Source organism: Bubalus bubalis, chromosome 3, assembly GCF_019923935.1.
Source record: "Bubalus bubalis isolate 160015118507 breed Murrah chromosome 3, NDDB_SH_1, whole genome shotgun sequence".
In the NCBI taxonomy this organism is placed as follows: Eukaryota; Metazoa; Chordata; class Mammalia; order Artiodactyla; family Bovidae; genus Bubalus; species Bubalus bubalis.
Genome location: NC_059159.1, coordinates 23,670,087 through 23,693,636, shown reverse-complemented (window position 1 = coordinate 23,693,636; position 23,550 = coordinate 23,670,087). Strand labels below are relative to the sequence as shown.

The following is a 23,550-nucleotide window of genomic DNA, read 5'->3' as shown; positions in this document are numbered from 1 at the left end:
CTCACCCACCGGTGGCCGGCCTCCGGCCAAAGCGTCCAGTTCAGGGGCAGGCCGGCACCTTAAGACACGTTTCATACGGCAGGGAATTATAATCTTACTCTCTGGCTCACTCGGTGAAATCTTTCAGTAAACTGCCCACGCTTTCTTCATAATTCCTCTCGGAATTATGTTTTATGTTGAACACAAATCGTGGATCAACATTGTTGTTGATATAGGAATTCGGTACTCAGCACAGGTGGCTCTTTACACAGTTACAAAAATAAATGTAGTTTTTATTACCAAGTAATAAAATAAAAGACATAATTAACCTTAGTACAGGGAAGCAGGATAAGGTGTTAAATTGAATAACAAGTGTATGTTACTTTCTCTCTGGGGAAAGACTGGGTTTTAAGCATAACAGTGTCTGGCAGCATAAGTGCTAAAAAAATATAAATCCAAATTCGTTTAAGAATTAGGAATTAGCAGAACAAGGAACTAGCCCAGCTAATGTGTGGATCAAGAGTGCCTAGGACTCCTGAGTCAAATGAGAACTTCTGGTAGGAGACAGGAAAGGGATGAAGACAGGAGATTGATCCTATGAGTTTGGATTTTTTTGTTTTTGTTTTTTAATACCTGACTAAAAAATAATACCAAACAACTCCTGAAAACCTAGACTTGTAATAAGATTACTACATGATAAAAGGGAAGGCATGAAATAAACAGCTTCCACTATACTTTCTTTTAAGAGCCAGGGTGCATACTGATAGTTTGGTCCTGACTCCTAAAATGATTTGACTTCATTTCTGCACTGCCCACACATCAGAGACTATAAACAGTGTAAAAAGGACAGATACCCTAGATCCTATCAATAAACCCTGGGCCCCTCCAAAATCTGCCAGATTTGCAGAGGAAAGAAAAGCTAATCTGCCTTACTGTGTTACTGGATAACAAGATTCAATGAGGTTCTATTACATAGTAAAGTCACTTATCAAACAAGATATTCTCACAAAGCTAACTTCTTTTTTTCCAAAAGCATGTAAAAATTATAATTTATACACACACTATATTTTACAGTTTGATAGTTCAAATAGTTAAACAGTTCATTTAGGGTTGTTTTTTGTTTTTTTTTTTTGCATTGTTTTCCCTTCCAGATTCTCTGTCACTGCCTTGGCTCTGTCCTAATCTGACATCATTCTGTCACATCATCTACTAAATCAAGTTAAGTATTCATTTACCTTGGTAAGAACAATTTTTCTGGGTGATTCAGAGGGGAGAGGTTTCTGAAAGGTCCAGTCTATTCTGAGGTGGTAGAGTAAGTCTGTTCACACAGGTGGAGGGAAGAGGCATAGGGAGGCTCCCTCCAGAGCAAGATGAGTGCTCACACCTAGATGTTCCAGTGCCTACCCACTGAAAAACTACTCTGCACCCAGCAAAAGTTACCGAGGGTCCCATAGAGCAAGTCACACTGGTTCTCAAAAGAACTGAGCTGTTTCTGGAATCCATGAAGGAAAGTCACTTTGAACAGTGGTGGTTTGACATCTGTGAAAGAAGCCATTTGAACTCTTATAAAGAGAATTTTTAAGGGATCAGCAGCCTCCCTGGAAATTTCAGGAAAACCAGCAAGAGAGGGGATGGCTTTCATCTTTTCATAAAGTTCTTCTCCAGAGCTACTGAGGTTCTCTGGAGAGAGTAAATATTCCGCTTCACCCGATCTTCCAGAGAGGAGGTAGATGCGCTCTCTAGCTTCATGCGGCTGGAAAGAGAAGACGGGAAAGTTAAAACATGTTGTTAGCCATAAAGCGGCTGTAGAAACACAAGCTCTCTTTAAGTCCACATAGATAACTTTTGAGTAACTCCATCTAGAACTCAATTTTTTACAAATTTGTAAGGGAAAATTTATCTGTTCTGGAAAATAAGTCCAAGCCTCATTTGAAAAAGGCTTCCTGAGCCATGAATTCTTAGATGGAGAAGAGGATTCAGTAAAATACCAATTCATTTCTCCTCCCCTCAAATCAAAAACATCTCACGGTCTGGCCAGAAGTTGAGAAGAGCAACAGAGGTGTCTGGGGGCTGAGCTCCGCAAGACACAGAAACACTGGGAACACAGTGAATGAACCAGTTTTTCTGACTGCCTCCTTGGGACCACTGCCATGAAAGCTGTTAGGCAGGGAAAAGATGCACTCACTGGATAAACTTCCCATCCCGGGAGTCTAGCTTCTCCAGCCTCTGCTCCCGCTCGTCATCCTTGGCATGCCTCTTGAGGATGTTCAGCCTCTCTTCCTCCCGCCACTTGGCGTTTTCCATCATCTCTTGCCTTTTTCGCTCTAGCTCCTCTGATGAGAGCTTTCTGTTGAACACAAAAATTAGCCTAAGGCCTACTTCTCTCCCAGCCAAAAAATAGAAATATCACAGGAAGAGAAACCAGGTAGGACCCAGGTTTTCCAGCCCATAGCTCTCTTCTCTTGGAAATGCCCAGCCCAGTGCCATACTCAGCAAGAGTTTCCTTCCTTCCTAACAACTTGATCAGGTGGTTTCACTCAAATTTCAACGACTTTTAGTGAAGGAATCCATACTCTCATTCAACAATCTCTAGAGTAATTATTCTGAAACAATAAATACATAATAAGAACTAATCAGGAGCCTCCATCTATGGCAATTATATTCCAATTGTTTGTTTAACAACTTATAGAAGAACAGGGAACCAAGTTTATCCATGTGATGGTTGACATCTACCACCTACCCACTGGAGATGCTTAGAAATTCATGGACATAGCTCATGAGTATACCACTCAGGACTAAGCTAGAAGCAAGTTGCCTGAAGAATTTAACTCAGCCTCAGTCAGTAACAGGTCTTCTTTCCTAGCACTCACTGCAAATGAAGAGCAAGAAGAGGAGATGAACCAGCTCGATCACTATTTACTAATGTAAGACATCCAAATCCATTGTTTCTCAAATTGGTGTGATATACAGATCCCCCTTTAAAAGGAAAAATAGTTATCGGAGTCCCATAAGGGAGTGGGAGCCCAATTTTAAGAAATAAACTTGATACTAAAAATCTGACATTTAGTTATCTATAGCGAAATGAAGGCTCCCCTTCAAAAACCCTACTAACTAAAAAGAAAATGGAAGAGGAAATAACTCTAAATAAGACATATGTGAACAAACTGTCAGAAGATACAAGAGGATGAAGGACTGGTAACCACTTTAACAGATTAGAGAAAACTGAATCCTAAGTGCCTGATACTGATCAGAAGCAATCACACTGTAAAACCCAGGGGAGCTTCAGGTACTGGAGGCTGTAATACTTTGGAGTGTGGTGCACAAGGATGAAAACAAAGGGACTAATTAAAGTCTGTATAAGGAACAATTAAGACATCCTGGGATCCTCATGCCTGACTCGGGGGAAGTCAGTGACTGCTCTCCCAAACATCTACAGGAGACCCTCTAGAGGGTAGACTCTAGTAGTTTCTAGAGAAACTGAACCACACAGGAGAACCACACCAGACAGCTACATGTAAAAGAATAAAATCAGAACATTTTCTCACACCGTGTACAAAAATAAACTCAAAATGGATTAAAGACCCAAATACAAAACCAGAAACCATAAAACTCCTAGAAGAAACAGGCAGAACATTCTTTGCCATAAGTCACAGCAATTTTTTTTTTTTTAATCTGTCTGCTCAGGCAAAGGAAACAAAAGCAAAAATAAACAAATGGGACCAGATTAAACTTGAAAGCTTTTGAACAGCAAAAGAAACTATCAACAAAACAAAAAAAAATACTGAATGGGAAAAAATATATTTACAAATAACATGACTGACAAAGAGTTAATATCCAAATTATATAAACAGCTCAAACAACTCAATAGCAGAACACACAATCCAACTGAAAAATGAGTAGACGACCTGAAGAGACATTTTTCCAGAGAAGATGCACAGATGGTTAACATGCACATGAAAAGATGCTCAACACTGCTAAACATCAGAGAAAAACAGATCAAAACCACAATGTGGTATCATCTCACACCTGAAGAATGGCTGGCATCAAAAAGACCACAAATAACAGGTTGGTGAAGATGTGGAGAAGCAGGAGGAGCTTCATCTTTTCAACTGACAAGAAAGATGTTTCAGATCACTAATTAAAACATTCAAAAGAGAACTCAAAAAATTTTAAAATCTTGCCGAACTCTCAGACCCTTGAGGAAATATTCAATGACTCTCAATCTGAGAAACAATATAAATAGTGCTAAGAAAGGTTTTACAGCCGTAATCTTTCTTTCTTTTTTCAGTACCCAAATCTTGGTTACATCTTTAGTGTTCAACTACCTGGAACACCAAACCAAAACAAAGAGATCACAAAATCCATCCTTTCAAGTTTCTGTGTTTCCATTCCTGGAAGACTGAGATCTTGAGGGCTCTAACTCACTTTTTAAAAAAAGTTTTATTGAAATATCGGTCTATTGGTCCTAAACAATAGGAACCTGTTTATTTTAACTTTCTAAATCACAAAATTCAACAAAAATTCTAACAGCACTAAGAAAAGGCTGACAAAGTAAGACAAATTCAAGTGATGGCAGATGGCAAAAGAGACAGAAAAACAAAGCAGGATCTGAAAAAGCAGGCCTTGCACTGACCAAGAGTCTTAAAATATATTAAAAAAAAAAAATACAGATAGTCATGAGCATTCATCCCTAAGAAGAGCATGGATTACAGCATAGCTGAAGAACTGACCCAGCGACACCAACAGGAGATTAAATAACATGCAGTATACCCTCCCCCTCTGGAAGGCAGGGAGATATGTAATATTCTGGAAAGTTGCGATCAAAATTAAACCTTAAACTTAGGGAATCAGGCAATTAAGAGTTAAAAGGGACCTTAGGGTCTGCATCTCTTCTAACACCATAGTGATTGAAAGAGGTTATTATGAACTCAGTGATTTTTCAGTGCTGGTTGTGTACTGGAATTACTGAGGTAATTCATGTTCATTGAGTCGCTGATCCTAGCTACCCAACTCATCCTCCCAGAAATTATGTCATAGGAGCTGCCAGGGAATGGGATTTCGGGTTTTCTTTAAGCTTTTCAGGTGATTCTAACATGCAGCCAATGGGGGAGGCAGTTAAAGGGAAGTACACAAAAGTTGCCCAACTCTTTTTTTTTTTTTTTTTTTGCCAAATCTTAGTTCCTCCACCAGGAATTGAACCCAAGCCCTCAGCAAGGAAAGTGCTGAGTCCTAACCACTGGACCACTAGGGAATTCCCTCATCTAATAACTTCTAAGAGCAATTGAGACCCTTTGGGACAGCCTCTCTAGGGCACAGCCAACTCCACTCAGGTCCCAAGGCTGTACATCTATGTTCTGTCAGATCCAAGCCATACCTAACTCAAACGCAGTTGATCTTAGGACATTTGCCCTCAAAGAGACCACCCTGCTTCCCTTTCAGCTGATGCCTCAAGAAAGGAGCACTCTTTCTTCCTGTGGAAATCTCTGTGAGAATAACCGTGGTTTACAGATGTTGACAGAGAGTCACTCAGTGAATTGGTCATTAGTTCAGTAGTTCAAAACTATTTACTTTGTCCTTTCAATGTGACTGACATGCAGTAGGGGGTAGGGTGGATGGTTAAAAGTTAACAAGTGGAGTAAGAAAGGGGTAAACAAAAAAGGTGATACAGATTATCCTCTTGCCCTGGTCTGAGCCACGCCTAGACTCAGGCCTGGGAGTCTGAAGTGAACCTCCTGGGCTCTGGACTCACCTGGTGTACCCAGGAGCATGCCGCCTTTGGTAAACCTCCTTTTTAGGAGACGGGCTCTTACTTCGGCCTCTGTCTTTCCTATTTCCCTTAGAGTTGTGCCTGTAACCGATACAGAGGGCAGAGAGGAGAAAAGCTTTTTCAATATAGGAGCTTCTACCATGTCCTTCAAAAGATGGAAGAAAAGCTAACAGCTTCAGAATCATAACCCAATTGAAGAAAATACAGGGAGGAACTGGAAGAAAAATAAAGGCATAAGGATACAAAAGATTGGATATTACTCTCACTCCAGAGATTCCACACATACAAATATGTAGTTCTAGAAATTTGAGCTTTACATTAAAAAAAAAAAAAAAAAGTAACAATAATAACAAAGCAAAGACATTTCGAAGAGTTGATGAACAGATATGGCCAAAAGCAAACCCCAGCTGTGACCAGGCCCCCACATTCACAGGTTATTGCCCACTGAATTCCCACACTCACGGTTTGCTTGGCCTTGGGGACCGAGACCTTCTGCCAGGGGATCGGGACCTCCTATCCCGGGACCCTGCTTCCCTGGTGCTCTTCTTGCTGGCATGTCTGGGAGGTGAGGAAGAGGAGCTCCTGGACCTGGAATAATTTTTCAACCCATGCGCTCCCTTTCGTTCAGCCATCAGAGAACCCTGCATGCCCTGGCTGTGGTCGGAGTTCCTGACCTGTATCATCAAGGAAAGGAAGGAAAGCTGTATGTAGGAAGATCCAGCGGCTCAGAAGATGCAGTGAAACAAGAAAATGAATAAACACTGAGGTCCTATAAGGGGCCAACTGGGTATTTCAATCCCATCATACGGTTATCACTGAGAGCCACATACACTAAGGAAAGTCATCCTCTGCTGCTGCTGCGTCGCTTCAGTCGTGTCCGACTCTTCACGACCCCATGGACTGCAGCCTACCAGGCTCCTCCGTCCATGGGATTTTCCAGGCAAGAGTACTGGAGTGGGGTGCCATCGCCTTCTCCGAAAGTCATCCTCAGAATGCCCTAAAAGGATATATCACCCAAGCACTTAAACTGGCCTGGCTCTTCTCTACAGCCTGAGGGGGAGTAGGAGGCAGAACATGGAGGAAAGGACCTGAGGGGAAACAAAGAGTCCAGAGGGATGTACATTTATCAAAAAGTCATCAACCTGTACACTTAAAATGTATGCATTTCATGTAAATTACCCACAGAAGGAAGGGGGGTGATGCCTAAATGCCCAGTGATGGTTTAGCTCCTCTACTCAGAGGGACTTCAGCTTAGTGAGAGGCTCAGGAGTAAGGAAGGGGCCTGTTCGCCAGCAATCCCAGCCTCTGCCACCCAAACTCCCTTCTTTCTGTGTGTCTGACTGGCTGCTAAAAATGCTCTATGTCCATGCAGCAACATGGATGGACTCAGAGACTGTCATACTGAGGGAAATAAAAGTCAGACAAAGAAGGAGAAATATCGTATGACATCCCTGATATGCAGAATCTAAAAATGATAGAAATGAAACTGTTTACAAAATAGAAAAAGACTCACAGACTTAGAGAACAAACTTATGGTTGCCAGGGGGAAAGGTTGGGGGAAGGAATAGTTAGGGAGTTTGGAATGGACAGGTACACACTGCTATATTTAAAATGGATAACCAATAAGGGTGTACTGTATATAGCACTGGGAACTCTGCTCAATGTTATGTGGCAGCTTGGATGGGAGGGGAGTTTGGAGGAGAGTGGACACATGTATATATATGGCTGAGTCCCTCTGCTGTACACCTGAAGCTACCATAACATCAGCTATACTCCAAAATGAAATAAAAAGTTAAAAAAAAATGCTCTATATCCAAAAAGGCTGCCACGTTGGCATGTTCCATGGCCCCACAGTCACTCCCTTTGAGAAGCCATATCCTTACCTGTAAGCCATATCCAGGGACTTTGGACAAAACAGGGGGAGAATTTGCCATCTTCTTTTGAGATCTAAGAGATTAAACACATACTCATTGAAAAAGAAGACACCTTAAGGTCCAGTTTACAGCTCTGTGCTGAAATGTGCTTCCTGTTTCAAATGTGACCTCTCCCACCTCCTGCCTCTCACGTGGGAGTGTGTTTCTCTATCTTTGCTGGAAGAGGCATCAGCACAGTCATGTTTTTCCTGTGAAAAACCGTGGGCCTCACTTTTCAGCCCCAGAGCCCGAGCACATTCTCCTCTCACCTCGTGCTGCTATTCTAGGGACTCTGAGTCAGCAGCGACAGCGCTGGCGGCTCCCGCAGAGAAGACACAGAACAGGCCCAGATGGGCCCATTAATGCATTAAAAAAAAAAAAAAAAAGCCTCCATAAAACCCACTTCAGTCTTGGTGGAATCAAGAGCTGAAATGAGGGACTGCCCTGGCAATCCAGCGGTTAAGATTCCGAGCTTACAATGCAAGAAGCGCAGGTCCCATCCCTCATCGAGGAATTAAGATCCCACATGTCATGCAGTGCGGCCAAAAAGTACATAAATAAATAAAATAAAAAAGAGCTGAAAGTCGCATCCAGGACGTCTGATTTAGGACCGATACGGCTGCAGCCAGCCCTGCTGGGGATCTTGCCAGCACCTCTAGGAACTCTAATGCTAGCTGGCAACACCATGGGCAGAGAGCCAGAGTGTGCAAGTGCCCTCCACTGAGCCCCCAGAACCTAGCAGTTCTCGGTCCAGAGCAGGCGCTCGTCCACTTCTGTGGAATGAATGAGAGTGAGTGAATCAATGGTGCAGGAGGCCGCTCTGCGCTCACCTCCCCCTGCTGCGCTCATCCTCGCTGCTGCAACGATCGCTGCCTGAGCTTCTGTGCTTATGTTTCTTGTGCTTCTTTTTCTTCTCCTTCTTTTTCTTCTTCTCCTTTTTTTCCAGACTCATTTGCAACTAGAAAATACCCAGAACATAACCACGTAAGATTATCCAGACCTGTCAGCCTCTCTGAGGGGTCATGTGCAAACTGCCTGATTTCAGGTCTCTGGGTCTACTGGGGTTCAGGGACATGATCAATCAGCCGCCCCCTGTTGACAACAGTGGAGGGTCTTGACTCTGGTTGTGCAGAAACACCCACTAGACTACTAAATGGACTTTCTGGTGGGTGGGGCTGGGAATCTGTGTTTTGAAACAGTCCCCAGAACCACTGCCTAGGAATTTCTATTCTGTCAAAAGAATCCAACTCCACTGAAAGTAATTAGGGGCTGCAAGATCAATTTTTAAACTTTTCTTACCAACTGATCCAAGAAACATGCACATAAAGGGAGTTTAGGGGAGAATGGATACATGTGCATGTAAAGCTGAGTCCTCTGCGGTCAACCTGACACTATCACAACAATCGGCTACACTCCAATATAAAATAAAAGGTTAAAAAAAAAAGAAACAGCCACATAATACGTGAATGATGAATGGGCCCTAATAGTGAATGGGATACCACCTGATCTCCTGAACAGTGTACACTCGTGCTTTCCACAGGCATATCCCAATACCCCTCTTTTTCTGGAAGAATGACATCACATGCTGCATTTCCAACCAAAAAACATAAAAGAGAAAATCAAGCATAACTAAGCTTGATATAAGATTGCATAAAATCATCAGGAGACAGTCTCTAAAAGACAAAGACATTTAAAGCCATTCTGTTTTCCCTCTCATAAGAATAAATGGAGAGAAGGAAAAAAAAAGAATAAATGGAGAGGAGTTCTTAATGCTTAATGTTAAGTAGTTCTTAATGCTTACATAATGCACTACTTACCAATTCTTTGATTTTCTTCATTTTCACAGGATTATTCAATACTTCTCTTTTTTTCTCCTCCTCTTTCTTCCTAAAGAGAAGAAGTTATAAAAATTATAATCATTTCTTCAGAAAGGGAATTAAGTCATTCATTCTACTCTCCATAACTCTATGCAGCAATCTTTTTTCTAAATGCAGGCAGACAAGCCCTATGCTGCAATCTGCATGATGGTGTGAAAGCAGAAATCTTCCCCAAGTCTGCATGAGGGATTGCGTATTGTGGGTAAAGTCCACACTGGCTCCCTGTTGTGCAACAAAGTGAGTTTGGTCTGTTGCTTGTTAAGCTTCATGCTCAGGGCTTCCCAACTGGTCAAGTAAATGTATGTCATCTTGTGTATCAAACATATGCAGCATTTCAATACTACCTCCACCGTTTAGCATCATAACACATTGAAAAGTAAAGAGAATGGATTCCTCTTTAAAGAAGTCTTATTCTCATATATTCATAGGAGGATAAACAGGTCAATTTTCCTGGAGGACAATTTGGCAACATTTATCACAGCCTGTATATACTCATAAACTCTTTAATCTTACAAATGCTTCCTCAAGAATTTATTTTTGAAGGGATATAATCAAGGAAGGTCATTAAAAAGTTGTTCATATTAGAACAACGAAAGCCTGGAAACAAGTTAGGGATTCAATAGGAGAATATTAATAAAATAAATTATGGTATATCCATACAATACAGATATTAAAAATGATGTTATAGAAGCGTGGTCAGCAATAAAAAAAAGATGCCCCATATATATGATTAGGTGGGAAAAAGGAGTTTATGCATATTTATAATATGCATATTTATATACCAATGTTCATAGAAGTATTATTCATAATAGCTAAAAGGGGGAAATAATCCCAATGGGCATGAGATGAATGAATTAAAAAATGTGGTATAAACATGCAACTGACTGTCATTCAGCCTTAGAAAAGAAGGAAATTCTGATACAACCTGGGTGAACCTTGGAGACATTATACAAAGTGAAATAAGCCACTCACAAAAAAGCAAATACTGAAGGATTTCACTTCCGTGAGGCTCAGAATAGGCCAACAATAGGAATGGAAAGTACAATAGTGGTTCCCAGGGACCGCAGGGGAGGGGAAATGGAGAGTTGTTTAATGGGTATAGATTTTCAGTTTTGTAAGATGAGGACTTTCCTGGTGGCCTAGAGATTAGGATTCCAGGCTTTCACTTCGGTGGCCTGGGCTCAACCCCTGGTCGGGGAAGATCCAGTAAGCCTTCCAACAAAAAAAAAAAACAAAGAGATGAAAAACTTCTGGATTGACTACACAATAATTCAAATGCCCTACTACTGAACTGTATATATAAAATGGTTTAAATGGGAAATTGTACATCATGTGCATTTTACCACAATTTTTAAAACAGAAATTCTGACACATGCTATATAATATAGATAAACCTTGATGACATAATGCTGAGTGAAATAGGCCAGTCACAAAAAAAAATAAATACCATATGATTCCACTTATATGAGTAATTAGAGTATACTCATAGAAACAAAGTAGAAGTGGTTGCCAGGAACTGGGAAGAGGAGGGAATGGGGACTTATTGTTTAATGAGTATAAGGTTTCAGCTGCAAAGATGAAAAAGCTCTGGAGAAGGATGGGTGGGGTGATGGTGGCGCAACAGTGTGAGTGTGCCTACTGCCGCTGACTTGTACACTTTAGAACAGTTAAGATGGTAAATTTTGTTATTCATATTTTATACAAAATGGGAGAAAATATGTACATATAAAGATATATAAATAAGAAATAAACATTTTTCAATGTTCTATCTTACATCCTTGAAATAAAATTATCCAAATTAAAACACACACACACACACTACATGATTTTATTTAACACCCAAAATGCAGCTTTACTTTGATCTGTTCTGTATTAAGATTTCAAGTAAGATTCTAAAGCTTCTTTTTAAAGGGTTCTGCTATGAAAACAAACAAAGGGAGGGAGAGAGGGGAGAGGAAAAGAACTCTATCAGTTCAGTTCAGTTCAGTTGCTCAGTCGTGTCCGACTCTTTGTGACCCCATGAATTGCAGCACACGAGGCCTCCCTGTCCATCACCAACTCCCGAAGTTCACTGAGACTCCTGTCCATTGAGTCGGTGATGCCATCCAGCCATCTCATCCTCTGTCATCCCCTTCTCCTCATGCCCCCAATTGCTCCCAGCATCAGAGTCTTTTCCAAAGAGTCAACTCTTCACATGAGGTGGCCAAAGTACTGGAGTTTCTGCTTTAGCATCATTCCTTCCAATGAACACCCAAGACTGATATCCTTTAGAATGGACTGGTTGGATCTCCTTGCAGTCCAAGGGACTCTCAAGAGTCTTCTCCAACACCACAGTTCAAAAGCATCAATTCTTCGGCGCTCAGCTTTCTTCACAGTCCAACTCTCACATCCGTACGTGACCACTGGAAAAACCATAGCCTTGACTAGACGGACCTTTGTTGGCAAAGTAATGTCTCTGCTTTTCAATATGCTATCTAGGTTGGTCATAACTTTTCTTCCAAGGAGTAAGCGTCTTTTAATTTCATGGCTGCAATCACCATCTGCAGTGATTTTGGGGCCCCAAAAAATAAAGTCTGACACTGTTTCCACTGTTTCCCCATCTATTTCCCATGAAGTGATGGGACCAGATGCCATGATCTTCGTTTTCTGAATGCTGAGCTTTAAGCCAACTTTTTCACTCTCCTCTTTCACTTTCATCAAGAGGCTTTTGAGTTCCTCTTCACTTTCTGCCATAAGGGTGGTGCCATCTGCATATCTGAGGTTATTGATACTTCTCCCGGCAATCTTGACTCCAGCTTGTGCTTCTTCCAGCCCAGTGTTTCTCATGATGTACTCTGCATATAAGTTAAATAAGCAGGGTGACAATATACAGCTTTGACGTACTCCTTTTCCTATTTGGAACCAGTCTGTTGTTCCATGTCCGTTTCTAACTGTTGCTTCCTGACCTGCATATAGGTTTCTCAAGAGGCAGGTCATACATATCCCCAGGTTTCTAAGAAGCTGCCAGTCTTTCTCACCTTGCTTCTACCTCTTGTTATTTAATGGCTAAGGGTAAATGGATAAATCTGATCTGGTCTGGTACATTTACCAGTCTCTTCCCAACTGTAAAGCAAGAGGCAAGATAACATCTCGGCCGAGCGTCTCTAACAAAACCCCCTTCCCAGACCCTCATCAGTACCTGATGATGAAAAGCGGGTCCTCTCGGATTTTGCTGGCCATGTCCAGAAGGGAATTGGCACCTGATGGGGCAAAGATAGAGCCTGGGAGGAGTCCTGTCTCCGAAGAACAGCCTGCCTCCTTCTCCTCCATCTTTTCAAAAACGTATTTGTCAATAGGACGCCCCAGCAAGTACTCATCACGGTTCACCATCCCACCAGGACCCTGGTACATCCAGTCCAATTTTTCCTCCTTTTTCCTAGTTGAAGGGGAAAAAAAAAAAGAAATAGTCAAAGAAAATGTAGACTCCTGCAAACCTAATCACAAAACCTGAACACAAGCAACAGATAATAAGCACAGCTAGGGGAATTCCCTGGTGGTCCAGTGGTTAGGACTCCATGCTCTTGCTGTCAAGGTTGTAGGTTCGATCCCTAGTCAGGGAATTAGGATCCCACAGGTTGTAAGGCACGGCCAAACATTAAAGAAAAAAAAAGTGTGGCTGGTCAGACTAGGGCTCATTTCTCAGGCTCTTTAGCAAAGGCTAAACACCACACTCCACGAGGCACTTGGGAAGAAATGGTTCTTGGTGTCATGGAGTTTACATTTTAGCAGAGAGATTATTTCCACACAACTAAAGTAACTTGTGAGGAAAGAATGTTCCTCAGCCTGGGGCGTGGATCTTTGCTCAGGGCTTCTCAAGTCTCCTTTACGAAGTTTTGTGCTGTGCCTTCATGTCGAGGATAACCTGAAACAGCTAATGTGCACATTTTGGATCAGCTCATCACCAAGAACAATGCCAGTGACCACATATGCAGTGGTGTTTATCATGTGTTTTGGAAATTACTGGCATATTGGTACCAGTGGTAATACCACATTCAAGGGGATAATGAGAAAAACCAGCCATAACAAGTTATGTTTTCAAGCCAAAAGAGCGAAGCCAAATTATGTCACAGTATCATGCCAAATATTTCCCTGTGGTTCTAAGAGAAAAAGTGGTGAGCAAATCGGGTCTCCATGCAACAAACAATGAAGGTGTGCTGAACTCATACGAGTATGTCCTGGGGCAACCAATGTCACATTCACATTGCAAGCAGCAAAGCAGTCTCATCAAAACAGTACTATCTATAACATTAGTTCCACTGATTTTTGAGTATGACATTTTTTGTATATTGATTTTTAAGATTACATAACTATGAGCATAAATAATATCTTTCTAGTTATATCTTTGCACATTTTTAAAAAATGTTTTGAATATTTATTTTTATTTATTTCGCTGTGCCAGGTCTTAGTTGCTCCCTGACCAGGGAATGAACCTGGGTCCCCTGCATCGAGAGTTTGGAATCTTAGCCACTGAACCACCAGGGAAGTCTCATGTTTGCATATTTTAATAAAAATAATTTAAACCAATAAGAGAGTCTAACCCTTTAGATACCTCTTTTCTTATTAAAATGATTGGTTTGATGGACTTCCCTGGTGGTCCAGTGGTTAAGAATCCCCTATGCAATGCAGGGGGGATGCAGATTTGATCCCTGGTCAGGGAACTAAGATCCCACATCAGAGCAACGAAGCCCTTGTGCCACAACTACTGAGCCCATGAGCTCTGGAGCGCCTTACAGCATGACTCGAGAGAAGCCTGTATACCCGCAGCAAAAGATCCCATGTGCCACAACTAAGACCTGATGCGACCAAATGAAACAAATAAACATATCTTAAAATAAATAAATAAAATGAAAGGACATGTCTAAGATGACTCAAAGGATCATGCCTATACATGCCTGACGTGAACATGGACTGGGAAGCGGGGACTAAAGATTCATTTGTATTCATTTGTAAACACTGACAGCATTCTTCCTGTGTGCCAGGCAGAGAGGAGTAACATGGGAAAGATGACAAAGATTCAGGCAGCTGAGCTGCTCACAGGCTACCCGATAAGGCACAGAGGTCACAAATTACCAAATGGTGCTGAGAGCTAAGAATGTGAAGAGGTGACTGTGGGGCACTTGAAGCAGAAACACCTGAATATGCAGAGACACACGTGGGAGTCATCAGCATGAAGCTGACACTGGTACCAGAGGATGAAGGCACTCTTTAAAAAAAAAACAATTTTATTTTATGTATTTATTTATTGGCTGTGCTGAGTCTTCATGGTGGCTTGATGGCTTCTCTACTTGTGGCGCACAGGCTTAGTGGCCCAGTGGCATGTGTGATCTTAGTGCCCTGACCAGGGCTCGAACCCACGTCCCCCACAGTGGAAGGCAGGTTCTCCACCACTGGACCACCCGGGAAGTCCCTGAAGGCACCCTTGGAGAATAAAGGGAGAAGAGCAGTGAGCCTTGGGGAGCAGGAGCAGATATGAGATGAGGGAAAAGAAACTAAGCGAAAGAAAGAGAAGAGATGACATGAAAAGGTAGGTGGGCTGGGAGCCTGAAGGCAGAACAGCAAAACCTGTCCAGAAGAAAGAAGGAAAAATGAAGACGGACACTTCTATGAAGTAGTATTTTCAGGGCTCCAGCTTGTCTCCAGAGGACTCAACTAGGGCTTCCCTGGCTGGCTCAGTGGTAAAGAGTCCTCCTGCCAATGCAGGGGGCATAGGTTCAATCCCTGATCTGGGAAGATTCCACATGCCACAGAACCACTAAGCCCATGTGCCACAGCTGCTGAATCTGTGCTCTAGAGCCAGGGAGCGGTAATTACTGAGCCCTCGCGCTGCAACTACTGAAGCCTGAGCTCTAGAGACTGTGCTCAGCACTGAGAAGCCCAAGCACCACAACTAGAGAAAAGTCCACGGAGCAACAATGACCCAGCACAGCCAACAATAAATCAATTAATTAATTAATTTTTTTTTTTTTTAAAAAAAGGACTCAACTAATATGAGTCCTCCTCAGGCCCTCTGGTAAGAAACCATGTTGTAATCACAGAGATCCAGTGCCACTGGACTTGGCCTGCTTCCACCACTAACCAGCCTGGTAACCACGCAAGTTATTTCTTCACACTTCCACATCCTCACGTCTAAAATGGAACTAGTTTCCCAATACAGGGGACATGAGTTAGATCCCTCGTCCAGACACTGAGACCCCACACGTCACGGGGCAAGTAGCCCGTGTACCACTCCTACTGAGCCCACGTGCCTAGAGCCTGTGCTCCCCAACAAGAGAAGCCACTGCAATGGGAAGCCCATGCATGGCAATGACAGAAAGCCCTTGGGCAGCGATGAAGACCTAACCAAAAATACACAGATAAATAACATTTTTAAATAAAATGGAGCTAGTAACTGCCAACTCCCATTGTTTTTAAATGAGATCCTCTCTCTGAGTTTTTACATGAGAAAATATATAGGGTAAAAGTCATATAAAAATTAAATAATCTACAGATTTTTGCTGTTGCTATCACTAAGGATATAGAACAGGTTCTTGAGGCTGCCCATGAGGCTCACCCAGGGAGATTTTTGTTTTTGCCACGCAAGTGGCTTGTGAGATTTTAGTTCCCTAACCAGAGACCAAACCCGAGCCCTCGGCAGTGAAAGCTGAGAAGTGAGAGGTGTCCTACCCACTGGGTGGCCAGGGAATTCCCAGGGAGCTGTTAAAGTCTATAGATGCCCTTGCCCCAGACAACCCCTGCTAGTCTTAGGAAGTTGGCCTGTGTGGGAATCACTGCCATCTTCATCTATCTAATCTCCCAAGGGTGCAAGGGTTGAGAAATGGTGGTATAGACCCCGTGCATGGAAAACACAATTTTCTAATAATATCAGAGAATACTAAAGCAACACTCTACTACAAAGAGGAATTTGGATGAAGATCAAGGATAATGTAGATATTAAGGTTTCTTTCTCTGTTCTAGGAGAGAAGCATAATAAACATAGAAAAGATCATCTGAACCATAGAAGTGAGCAGTTAAGCAGTAAAGGGTTTTTACTGCATCCATGAAAAGCACGACACTGTGCAAAGAACTACACAGGCCAGTCCGCTGGACAAGCAGATCGTCTAACTACACCTGCAAGTAAAGACCGAGAAAAGGGACCTACATGTTGACCTTTGAGTTGCACGATATTGGAGGATATGGGTGAGGGGGTTGGGGCAAACAATCAGAAGAATATAAAATCACCTTCCTCCCATTCACAGCAGACAAGAGGGCGTGAGGGTGAGCAACATGATAACCACTGGACTCCCAGCTCTGAAGCTGCTCATCTATACTCTGACCTCATTAGACTCTGCAAAGCCCCAAATTTCTGACATATCAGGTGCATAATCTGTAACACTTGTCTGAATAAAAATTTCAAAATAATTTTTTACTTTTGGTTGGGAAGTAAGCTCTTCTAACAGATATTCTGTCTAAAGTTGACGTTTGTTTTAAAATCAAGGGTTCACAAAATCTAAAAGGTCACATGTAAGAATGTCTTATAAGCTTCCCAGGAATTAGTCCAAATGTGTGAAACTGATTTACTTTCAATTATAAAGGATATAATTTATACAAAGTGTGAAAAGTAAAATAACTTAATGTGTGCCTATGGTTAAAAAAAAAAGTACAGAATTTAATTCTCTTAGCTCATTTTATATATTAATGCCTTAAATATATTGTGTTGTACTTGAAAAATTCTAAAACTCCTTTTATTTTTTTTTTAATTTGTACTCTTTATTTTTATTTTTTTCATATTTTCTTGGCCATGCCACGTGGCATGTGGGATCATAGTTCCCTGACCAGGGATCAAACCCGTGCCCCTTGCCTTGGAAGCCCAGAGTGTTAAGCCCAGCGTGTTAACTGGAGTGTCAGGGAAGTCCCTCCTTTTATTTTAAAATATTCCAAATATTTTAAACTCATACTTAAGTCAGAATGGCGTTCTCCCAATCCATTTTCCTGAAAGAATGTAATTGTTATCCTGCCTAAATTCCGTAATACCATTTCCATGAACTGAAACTAAGTCTCTCTCTCTCTCTTGGTCTGTATCTCTTCTCTCTCTCTCTCTCTCTCTCTCTCTCTCTCACACACACACACACACACACACACACACACACAAATGTCACTAATCCCCCTGTCATGAAATTACTAAGGGGAAGCCCTATATATCCAATACAGGGGAAAGTATGTCACCTGTCACCCTGGAGACTTGGCCACAAGCATACGCACAAGGAACAGTACAGACACTCAATTTTAGTCTAGAGTTTTTACTCAATTCTGATTTAGGAATGCACTGCATGTTTTATGCTTTTTATTTTTCTCAAAACACATTTACTCCTATCCCCTTTTATGGAGGCTGGTAGGGTATATCATCTGTTACTTCTACCCGATATTATACAAGAGGAAACTGAATGGGACTGTCCACAGTCACAAAGCTTTCACTGACAGACACAGCATCTATCTCCTTCCATGGGACCTCACTGCCTCCCTAAAATGAGCCTGCAGTACATACAGTAACAAAAGCAGGAATGCGGCCTCCACACAGTAAGAGCAGGGTAGAGGCAGTCATCCTCAGTCACAGTTACTTGTCAATTGTCTACCATGAACTTGGCCTACACTAGGGCCTTTACATGTCATCTCATCTGATCCTCTAAAAGCCTTAGGAGTTGGGTACTCTCAGCGCCCCCTGGTTCTTCTGAGGTCACTGAGGCTCCTAAACTTGCTCCCAGTTACATAGCTGGGCTAGTTCATACAAAGTCAGCCTTAGAACCCAGTTCAGGCTGACTCCAAACTCATTCTCTTATCCAGCTATTATGCAACAACTGGACAATGCACCCACAGGCCTGCACTACCGCACACACCAAGACACCCCCAGCCCAAACGGCCCCAGCGCCTTGCTTACTTGACAGCCCCGACATCCTCCGCGTAGCGCTGCATCTCCTCCCGGGCCCTCTCCTCCCGCAGCTCACGCTGAAGCTCCTCAATCTTCTTCCGCTCGGCTTCATGCTTCTGCTCAGCCTTCCACACTTTCTCCACATTGCGGAGGGTCTGCGGGTGCCAGCTCTTCTTCAGATTCTGTGGCAAATGAAAGGAGGGAGAAAACAAGGCAGGAGTAGGTGTGTGGTGAGCGTAACTGGCCCTGCCTCACCCCACCCCGTTCACGCCAAGGCAGCCATGTAAGGGCAAGATGTCTCTAACAATGGCAAGGTTGGCACCCAACAATCTCTCACACGTGGGGGGCCGAGGAGAGGTTGTTCAAGTACATAAAATTTCAGGATAGAACAGGCCCCTCCGAAATTCCCTTCAACTACTTCTATCCTGAAGTAGGCCATGCCTGAAGTGAGGGCTGGTGATAACAATACAAAAATGAGGCAGAGAGGTGGGAAGGTATAGACTCTGAAAGGTGAAAGAACTCAAGTGCCTTTGGCACTGGACACATTCTTAAGAATACAACCTTCTTTCCTCGAGTCCACTGAACTTGCCTTGAACTTGCATGGTTTACAACCACACCTGGTAGCTCTTTCAACCTTCCTTCCCAAGAATCCCCCCCCGACTCTGATCTTCCCTTTCACCCTCAAGGAGTGCTTCACTTCTCCCTTTCTCCCCATGAATCACTGCATTGGTTCAGTTTCCCAACCAGGGAAGGTTTTCTGGAGGAAGTGACATCTAAGGACAAGTATAAATTATCCCAGTGATGTGGGAAGCAGGGACGAGTGGATTAGATTTCCAAAGAGAGGTAACAGCACACACAACTGCAAGCCCAGTGGTGAGAAAGAACAGAATACAAATAATTCAGCATGGCTGAAGATAGGCGAGCAACCTGATGGGAAGGGGACTCAAGATGAAGCCAATAAAGAAAGCAACAGGTTAAGGGCTTATAAGCCATGTTAAGGGACTGAATTATCCCGTTGGCAGTAGAAAATATTAAACATTCATATGCAGCTGAAATGCATGACCAGCTTAGCACGTAAAGAATGAATTGGAGAGGATCAGGATTGGAAAAGCCTGGTGAAATTCCCTCAATCTTGAGGTATCTCTCTTATCTGATTAAAAGCTAACAGACATAAAACACCTTGCTAAAAACTACCAAGGGGGCACTCTGTCCCCTTCAGATGTCTATGTCAGAAGCTTTCCCTATCTCTGTTATACTTTAATAAAATTTTGGTACACAAAAAGCTCCAAGTACTCAAGCCTCATCTCTGACCCCAGTTCGAAATCCTCTCCTCCGAGGTCACCAATCCCAGCATAACACATGGCTCACAGCAGTAACCTTTTACTTTCCCCTCATCAGGTTTTCAACCCTTCCTCCCCCACCCTCCACCTTGTCCTAATGGTGCTTCTCGCTTGCCTTCAATACAGGAGATTTTGCATCTCAGGGAACACTTGGGAATGTCTGTAGACACTTTTGGTTGTCACAACTCGGGGAGAAAGGTGCTACTAGCCAGAGGCCAGGGATGTTGCTAAACATCCTACATGCACAGGACTACACACACAACAAAGAATTATCCAGCCCAAAATCTCAATAGTGGCGAAGCTGAGAAACTTTGGATTCGAGCTTTCCTGTCCCTAAATGCAGCTTCTTGAAGACACTAAAGGGGACTAACCTTGATGGTACCTTGGAAGTCATTCTAACTGATAACATCTGACAAACTCTAATATAGCTACTAGACAAATGGCTAAATCGATCTATTTTGTGAAATTAGCTACACTTTCAGAAGATTAGCATTTTTCTGATCTTGCACCACATTCTTATGGGTACATTTTCCCATTTGGTGGCTATACAGGTTTTGAGAACTAGCCACATAACTTATAATCACTGCGGACAGTGACTGCAGCCATGAAATTAAAAGACACTTGCCCTTTGGAAGAAAAGCCATGACAAACCTAGACAGCATATTAAAAAGCAGAGACATCACTTTGCTGACAAAGGTCCATATAGTCAAAGCTATGGTTTTTCCAGTAGTCATGTATGGATGTGCGAGTTGAAGTATAAAGAAGGTTGAACACCAAAGAACTGATGCTTTTGAACTGTGGTGTTGGAGAAGACTCTTGAGAGTCACTTGGACTGCAAAGAGATCAAACCAGTCAATCCTAAAGGAAATCAATCCTGAATATTCATTGGAAGGATTGATGTTGAAGCTGAAGCTCCAATACTTTGGCCACCTGATGCAAAGAGCCAACTCACTGGGAAAGACCCTGATGCTGGGAAAGACTGAAGGCAGGAGAAGAGGATTACAGAGGATGAGATGGTTGGATGTTATCACTGACTCAATGGACATGAGTTTGAGCAAATTCCAGAGACAGTGAGTGACAGCAAGCCTGGCGTGCTGCAGTCCATAGGGTCACAAAGAATTGGACACGACTGAGCGACTGAACAACAATGAATTCAGAAGAAAGCTCTGCCACTACATATCAGAATGCTGCACTAAAGGAGTGAAAGTCAGAAAGGCGAACATGAGGAGATCTTCTGTGATCCTGGAACACGGCTCAGGGATGAGGAGAATGGGGCACAAATCACAATTACAGCGCAGGACAAGACTGAATTCCTAGTTGAGGAAAATGTGAGGTACCCCAAGACAAAATATACAAAACAAAATCTGCGTGACACGTCCTCCATACCGGCCTCCTTTCCTAGCCACGGTTCCAACCGTCCCCAGAATTTCCAGCCAGAAGGGTTTCCTGCCAACAAACACCACCTGCCATCCTTGGCGACCCACCTCACACGCCTTTCCAAGTCTCCGCCCCGTCCCTCCACGGCCGCAGTGATCCGCCCCCTGTCCAAGGCTACAGCTTCTTCTCCCCGAAAGCACAGCTGTGTTATAAGAATACTCACTGCCACACCCGTCGCCAGCCCCAGTTGGCCTCTCAGTCCTCCCCCAGCCCTGGGCTCCCTCACTTACCAGGTCTCCGCCTCCCATAATGGTGGAGACGTTGCCTCACTCCGCGGAGCCAGAAGACGCAGGCAGGATAGGACAGAAACTTGGAGAAATAGTTCAACAACGACCTCCCGAGATCTGGTCCCGGGGGCAACCGGCTACCACTTTCACTGCCCGATCTAGAGCCCACTTCCGGGAGGGCGTCCTATTACAGAGACAGCGTCGCAGGACAGTGACGTTTAATACTAGCTGTCGCGTTGCGTGGCGGTAGCTTCGCGAGCAGTCTCACGGGGTACGGCCCATGATATCGCGGGATTTGTGGTTTCCTTTTGGTCACCTCGAGTTGGCTCTTCCCCGCTGGCTTTCCAAATGGTGTGGTAATAAGCTGAAGATCTGTGGGGTTGTGCTTCCAAGGTGGCGCTAGTGGTAAAGAACCCAACTGGCCAGTGAAGGAGACATGGAGACGCGGATTCCATCTCTGAGTCGGGAAGATTCCCCTGGAAGAGGGCATGGCAACCCACTCCAGTATTCTTTCCTGTAGAATCCCATAGGCAGAGGAGCCCCGGCTACTGAAGCGACTTAGCAAGCACGCGCTGTTCCGGGGTTCTAATCGAGCCTGGGCCTCACCTGGAGTTTCTGTTGCCATGGCAGTGCACTGTGGCGTCCTTGGGAGCTCCCCTCCGGATCTCACTCCCGAGCCCCAGCGTGGACCAGCCTAGGCCACCTAGAGTTTGTAAAACGGCTTTTCAAATCAGCATTCTCCTCAAACCTCGGCTCACAGCCACCTCCCTTTCCCCAGGCTTATTTTACAGAGTTAAACAGAAACCAGCCAACCGAAATTCCATCAGCTTCCCGGCATCAAACCTTGAGAATCTGCCAGCTTCTCCCTTTCCTTTCCCTTCGTTTATGGTGGAAGAGGCATCCCTCCTAATCTAAGGCATGGAGGTTCATCAGTTGGGATCCCACCCCTCACATCTGGTATTGATAAAGTAGTTGATTAAATAGTTAATGCCACTAGGGGATTGTTAAGTAGAAAAAAATGGGAGACCCTTCTAAGTTAATGATTATTGGAGAAAGCAGGCTTCCCTTGTGGCCCAGCTGCAATGCGGGAGACCTGGGTTCGATCCCTGGGTTGGGAAGAATCCCTGGAGATGGGAAAGGCTACCCACTCCAGTATTCTGGCCTGGAGAATTCCATGGAATGTATAGTTCATGGGGGTCGCAAAGAGTCAGAGATGACTGAGCGACTTGAAGAAACCAGACTTGCTTAGCAATAAACCATGCAACAGAAGCAGGAGACATGCCCCCCAATGAATGATGCCATGCGATCTACATCCTGCCCAGTGAGCTGAATAAGCTAATGATCGCTAGGTCACAACTCTCTGCTCAGGTAAAAAACAATAATTTGTGGACCTAGCTTGATCGTATAGAAACAAGAAAACTCACCTGCCCACCCTGGAGTAGGAACTGATGGTAGAAGCATGATGTCTACTGAAGAAAGACAAAGAAGGTCTTCTCCCCTTCCCTACTTTTCCTTTGTTTATAAAACTGTAGCCTGGACACAGCACTACCTTGCCCTCCTGCTTGTAAGCCTCACAAGCATTCTATTCTAATAAATCACTTCTTGTGTATCAGTTTGCCTCTGGCTGAATTCTTTCTGTGCCGAGACATAAAGGACTATGGTTACGAGCTGTTTGGAGCCCCTGGAAAAGACACCAAACAGTTTAAGTATTACTCAATTTCTCACTCTCTAACTCCCTAAGTATTGGCTTGTTATCATCATTTTAGATATACTTAGTTGATCCTTTAAAAAGAAGTCTTTCCCTCAGCTGCTGCAATCTCCTCTCTGTCTTTAGCAAACTTAAAACAAGTTACCTCCGCTGTGGAGGCAAGATGCTTCCGCTTCAACTTTGGCTTAACCTGAACTCTCCACTCAGCTGTTCTCCCCATGACCTTCAATAATACGCCCCTCCTTGTATTTAAATCGAAAACCACATTTCACCCTCATCTGGACTACCTCTAACCTTTGGTATTTAGGATTACTTTCTCCTTACTGATATGCTTTTTACTTAATTTCTTCCCATCACTGTC

General features: G+C 43.3%; 1 protein-coding gene across 2 annotated transcripts; it reads right to left on the bottom strand.

Annotated features, from left to right (window-relative positions):
- Positions 1–251: 251 nt before the first annotated feature.
- Positions 252–23,365, bottom strand: CWC25 (CWC25 spliceosome associated protein homolog). 2 transcript variants are annotated; one of them, XM_044939026.2, is made up of 11 exons: positions 22,906–23,363; positions 21,485–22,184; positions 18,487–18,659; positions 12,715–12,951; positions 9,477–9,546; positions 8,490–8,617; positions 7,630–7,693; positions 6,209–6,420; positions 5,729–5,827; positions 2,165–2,326; positions 252–1,732 (listed from the first exon to the last, which is right to left on the bottom strand). In XM_044939026.2, the coding sequence occupies exons 2-11, from the start codon at positions 21,500–21,502 to the stop codon at positions 1,618–1,620; spliced, it is 1,278 nt and encodes a 425-aa protein (XP_044794961.1). In that variant the 5' UTR covers positions 21,503–22,184; positions 22,906–23,363; the 3' UTR covers positions 252–1,617. The 2 variants fall into 2 exon arrangements, with proteins under 2 accessions (XP_044794961.1, XP_044794962.1); XM_044939027.2 differs by lacking the exon at positions 2,165–2,326 and having other exon boundaries at positions 22,906–23,365.
- Positions 23,366–23,550: the final 185 nt, after the last annotated feature.

What these genes read in the sequence shown, in the direction of transcription:
- CWC25 (XM_044939026.2), bottom strand. An exon ending in GATGAGCGCAGCAGGGGGAG is followed by an intron (nt 7,694 to 8,489) that starts GTGAGCGCAGAG and finishes TTAATCTCTTAG; the next exon opens with ATCTCAAAAGAAGATGGCAA. An exon ending in TCCCCAAGGCCAAGCAAACC is followed by an intron (nt 5,828 to 6,208) that starts GTGAGTGTGGGA and finishes TATCGGTTACAG; the next exon opens with GCACAACTCTAAGGGAAATA.